At 38.8% G+C, this 5336-nt stretch overlaps 1 protein-coding gene across 1 annotated transcript; it reads right to left on the bottom strand.

Moving 5' to 3' along the window:
• Window positions 1-1107: 1107 nt before the first annotated feature.
• LOC117458248 (collagenase 3-like) lies at window positions 1108-4433 on the bottom strand. The gene is made up of 10 exons (XM_034098604.2): window positions 4318-4433; window positions 3869-4107; window positions 3637-3785; window positions 3259-3387; window positions 2991-3152; window positions 2533-2662; window positions 2286-2419; window positions 2030-2189; window positions 1826-1929; window positions 1108-1744 (listed from the first exon to the last, which is right to left on the bottom strand). Exons 1-10 carry the CDS (start codon window positions 4414-4416, stop codon window positions 1635-1637), a joined length of 1416 nt encoding a protein of 471 aa, XP_033954495.1. The 5' UTR covers window positions 4417-4433; the 3' UTR covers window positions 1108-1634.
• Between the last annotated feature and the right edge of the window lie 903 nt (window positions 4434-5336).

The following is a 5336-nucleotide window of genomic DNA, read 5'->3' as shown; positions in this document are numbered from 1 at the left end:
TTAGACCTATAAAAGAGGTCAACAGAAAATACCTCAAATAAACATGACATCGACTTAACATGTGTTAACTCAACAAACTGACCTGCTATAGTGGCTTGGCCAAACCAAGTTGAAACCAAGAAATAATCAATATTAACAGAATACAACAGGACACTGACACAACCCAAATCCTCCCTTTGACATGGAAGCAGGTGGTTTGTCCCAATCAGTCTCAATTGGCAGCGCTCAGCCACGAACTAGGAAGTAACCTCCCCCAATGGCCACGATAACTCAAGAGACAAAGAAAGTAATTTATGCAACAAATAGCCTACTTGTGTAAGCTGTGCTAAAATGTTTGAAAATAAACAAAGTAATGTCAGATTACAAACAAATAAAGAGTTTACCATTTAAATCAAATATGTGGTATTAATAACTGGCATGTTTTACTACAGCTGAACTGAAGCAAAACTACTGAAGATGAGGGTGCAGTGTAATTGTTTTACCCTGTGTTGTTGTGGCCATCACAACATTAAACAGCATTGTCGGAGATATTGCCTTCATTCAACTTTAGGACACTGACTCTAACATGAATAAACTTGGCTTACAACACACATTTTCTCATCTTTCAGACAAAAAATAACAGTTAATGCTGAATTAATGCTCCATATTGAATGTTTTTTGCCTAGTTGGCATGACTTTAGGGATGGTATTGTCTGTTCGTCAGTCATTGACTCAACTTTCCTCCAGACTGAAATATCTCAACTTTTTGGTTGGATCGCAGTTAGATTCAGAAGATAATATTCTTTGTCCCCTGGGGATGCATTGTAATGACTGAAGTATCCCAATAAGTGATGCATATGACATGTTTTCTTTACATCCACAATGTTTCCAGACCATTTTTACGGAAAGCTTAAGTTTTGTCTTTGTTAACGGCAGAATATTAAAACAATGTATCGTCCTCACATCGGTGGTATTCATGATCAAGACATTTAGGTGTGAAGTAGCATAATTGTTCGTTATATACTCTAAGTCAGGTTATTCTCAGTGTTATTAACTAAATGCACATGCAATGGCAAACAGGATGTTTTGATCTGCATATGTAAAATTACAACAAAACATACTTAGAAATGTTTTTTTTTACTTTTTATTTTCCAATTCATTTCTTTTCACACTTGTCTTTTGAGATGTTACCATACATGCATTCATATTTTGTTTCACAGTGGTGTACAAATGTGTGCATACATGTGCAAATGGAAATGACAATGTTTCAAAAGAAAGGGGAATTAAAGTTCCACAGTTAAAATACATTCAATAAAAAAGGATAACAGCAACAATAGCAATAATTAATCAGTGCATAGGATATTCATATCCTGAGATAAATACAGATAGATAAGCAATGAGTTTAAAAAGTAATATTTCAGCTGTTTCTGAGGAAGAGTATTTATCCAGTATATACTCGGTAATGTGTAACATCAAATGTTTAAATTATAAAATATATTATTATAAATTATAGACATTTGGATCTTACCCTAACCCTAGTAGCAGGTGATTTAATGCTCTGAGTGGTGCTAAGAGTAGAAAAATGCTGCAGTCCAACTAACTCTGTTTCCTTTATCCTCATTCAAGGTGGTCATATGAACAACATATAAAGTAGTTTAGAAGTTAGTGCAGCGCAGGAAGTAGCTGTTGTACAGCACGCGGAACAGCCTCCCGGACCTCAGGCTGTACTCAAACATGTGTTTTCCACTGTAGATGTAGGTAAAACCTGCAGAACAGAGACTCAATGTTAGTTTCTGTGACCTGTTTTTCTTTTATTTCAGTAATCTTGACTAAGAATGCTTCTCACCTTTGTACTGGAAGGCTGCAGTCACCTGGCCGGTCAGTCCGGAGAAAGTCTCATCCACTCGCTTGGGGAATCCCTGGTCCATAGTCTTTCTGACCTCATCATAACTGAGGAAACACAGACAGTCATTACACCGATTCACCATTTGAAAACCGTCATCACACCTTAATAATTCACCTGAATAAATGTCACATAATCTGAACTCACCTGTAGTAATCGCTGCCTACAAAGAACAGAGTCTTGCCAGTGTCCACGTCATGAAAGACTGCATCAATTTTCTCCACACTTTTGGCCAGACCAAAACTGGAAATTGGTTTAGGATATCCACGTACAAGATCATATCCACTGAAAGCCCAAACCATCTTTCCTGTATAGAGATAGAGAAAAGAAAAGAGTTTAGTTTATGCATGTAAAGATGAATAATGTCATCTTGAAAACTGTTTCAGGTAAAGAAAACACAAACCTTTAAAGAGATAGACTTTGTCTGAGCTTCGGCTTTCATAAGCAGCGTCAATGTTTGAGGGGGCATCGGGCCAGATGTTTGTGATGAGACTCTGCTGAGGTGTGCTGCTCTGAGGGTAGCTCCGCCAGAAGAAGCTGAGAACACACAAGAACATGAATGAGTTCATAAGTCAGAACGTGAATGAAGAGAAAACGATGTCAATGGACTTCAGCATTTGGATATTTGAGCATTCTCCAGGATGTCTGACCTGTCCTTGAAGAAGAACATCTCTCCTCGCAGGGTGGCGACAGCATCCAAGACCATGGTTGAATCACAGGCATCAGGAGTGGTGGGGGGCAGTGGTTCCTCTACAGAGGAATCCGTATCAGGGCTTGGGCCTGAAGGATAAACAAAATGAGTCACCAAGTATTCAGAAAGCCCAGCATCACATTGAAAAAGCCCCAAGAGATTGTCCGATAGCAAATACACTGAAAAACATTAACTTTAATTAAATGTATTATGTCAACAGATTTCAAATGACTCTATTAGGTTAGTTGAAAGCAATAATATTAAGTTGAACCTAATATTTGTATTTAAACGTTATATCATTGCTTTCAACTAAGCTAATACAGTTATGTGGAATCTGTTGGCATAATACATTTCATTCAAGTTAACATTTTAGTTATTCCAGTGTAGGCATTAATGGCTCAGCTGGTTAGGACTAACCATAGAGAGACTGGATGCCGTTGACATCGTCCCGGGGCAGGATGAAGGTGTCAGGATTTCTGTATGAGTACACAGGGTACATGAGAGCACCAGCATCATCAGAGTGAGACAAGCCCAGGGAGTGGCCAAACTCATGGGCAGCCACCATGAAGAGGATGTAGTCTACAGCAGAAAACACACTGACAGGTTAGCCTTACAAGATAATATCATGTCAAAACTGACAGTAGTTAGCATGATCCATCATGGTGTACATACATAACAAACTGACCTGTGTTTGAACGGAAAGTGAAGTCCTCATCCTCGTCAAAATGAGCATCTCCACCAATGCCAGGGGATGGGGCGAATGCATGGGCAAGAGTACCACCAGGGCCATCAAAGGGGTAATAATCACCATGTGCTGTTAACAAGAACATACTCAGGTCAGGTTTTGCCGAACAGAGGGACAATACATACATGTAAATAACAGAAATCAGAAACAGGTTTTCCCAGTGATACGAATGACCATCTGTCCAATGTGGTTCAAGACTTGCATGAATTTAGGGTTATGGTTAAGGCAAGGATGCTATAGGGGAAGTGACAACCAATAACCTGAGCACAGAAATAGTATATAACTGGTGAAGACACAGTAAAAGTTCTCTGTACTCACATTGGCGGCCAAAGGAGATCATGATGTCAGCGGTGCCACTGTAGATTCTGGTGAATCTCAGAGGAGTGACTTTGGCCCAAACCTGCAGAGCTCTCTCTATAGAATCATCTACCTCTGACTCAGACATGTCCGGAGTGTAGTTCTCTATCCTGTAGAACAAAAGTCAGGAATATTATAAGTTAGACCTACTAAATATACCTTTTCATACACATTCTCTCTTTAGATCAGTCACCTGTAGGTAAGGCTGTTTTTCTGCCACTTGTACTCTCCAAACTTGGAGAAACGGGCAAGATTTCCGTCTGGAACACCACAGCGAGGCTTCTTCATGATTGCCACGGTGTCAGCATCCAGCGTCCCGGTGATCTGGAGACCAAAGAATCTCTGCATCTCACTCAGCTTCCTGCTCGCTGGGCTGGCCCCCCGCCCGTTAGTAGTCTCCTCTGTTAGGTTGTAGAATGTCTTTAAGTAGTTCTGCAAGAGAGAGAACAAAAGTTTGATACTTACTGCAGCTGTATAACGTATAAACTATTTTCTAGGAAGAATACATCTGTATCTTAGTATGCAGAAAGCTATTGACAGCAGAAATACTTTTTCCTGTACAGCTAACACATTCAGAATTCTTAGAAGGGTAGAGTTTCCCACACAATATATGACAATAAAAGATAAATCAAGCATACATACCTCCGCACGTTCCTCATCTTCCACAGTAACCTGTGATACTGGCATGCAGTAAGCTGTGAGTGCCAGGCTCAGCAGAGTGCACAGATTGAAAGTCTTCATGTCTTCGCTTCGTTCTCGAGTGTAGTTTTTGTTACTGTGCAGCTGTTTTATAGGCTGAGGACTTCAGAGCGACAGGGCGCGTTGAGCAACTACGTCCTTCAGTGATTGACTCAATATTCCTTTTATGGTTAGGAGAGGAAGTTGTGCTTTGATTGCTAAACAATGCACTGTGAGTCTGATGAAATAACATTTGTATTTGGATGTTATTTATGGGAATTGTATTGGTGGGAAAATAATATTATAACTATCACATAAACTTGCCCTACAACTTTATCTGTGTATTATCTCCTGATTCACTTGCAGATTTAGTTTTAAATGAGTTTTATTTTTCATCATTTTGTTTTTGCATGTAAAGTTCATAACAAACAGATTTATACTCCTGAATTTCCCCACGGGGAACAAAGTAAAGGTCAATTTTATCTTATCCTATAAACAATTTTTTTTTTCCTGGAGCCACTTAACAAAAACAACCAAAAATGATAACCCTATATAACATGCTTCTAAAAACATATAATATCATGTTCTCAAAGGTTGAATAAAATGCTGAATTAATTGTTGTTAATTGTTGTTGGATACGTTTTACAGCAGTGATTGCCATTCAGTATTTGACTGATGACCATTTATTTCCTTAAGAGTCATTCATTATGCTGTGCGGTTATGTGTATTCATTATTTTGGCCTTAAACATTATTCCTAGTACCCATTGGGTTTATGAATACAATCACGTTTATTTAATAACACATCATTGAGTGTTCTATTGCAAAGAAAGCCTGAGGGTTTTTTCACTTAATAGAGGAACGTTTTGAGTCAGCTCCATGTAGTTATTTTCCATCCAGATCATTCTCTAATAATCGTCACCCACTGTGTACACCAATGTTAGTGGGAAGCTACATTTTTGTAACTCTTATGAAATAGTGGACA

This window comes from Pseudochaenichthys georgianus, chromosome 14 (assembly GCF_902827115.2).
Source record: "Pseudochaenichthys georgianus chromosome 14, fPseGeo1.2, whole genome shotgun sequence".
Taxonomy (NCBI): Eukaryota; Metazoa; Chordata; class Actinopteri; order Perciformes; family Channichthyidae; genus Pseudochaenichthys; species Pseudochaenichthys georgianus.
The sequence above is the reverse complement of the archived record's forward strand: the minus strand, read 5'-3'. Positions and strand labels throughout refer to the sequence as shown.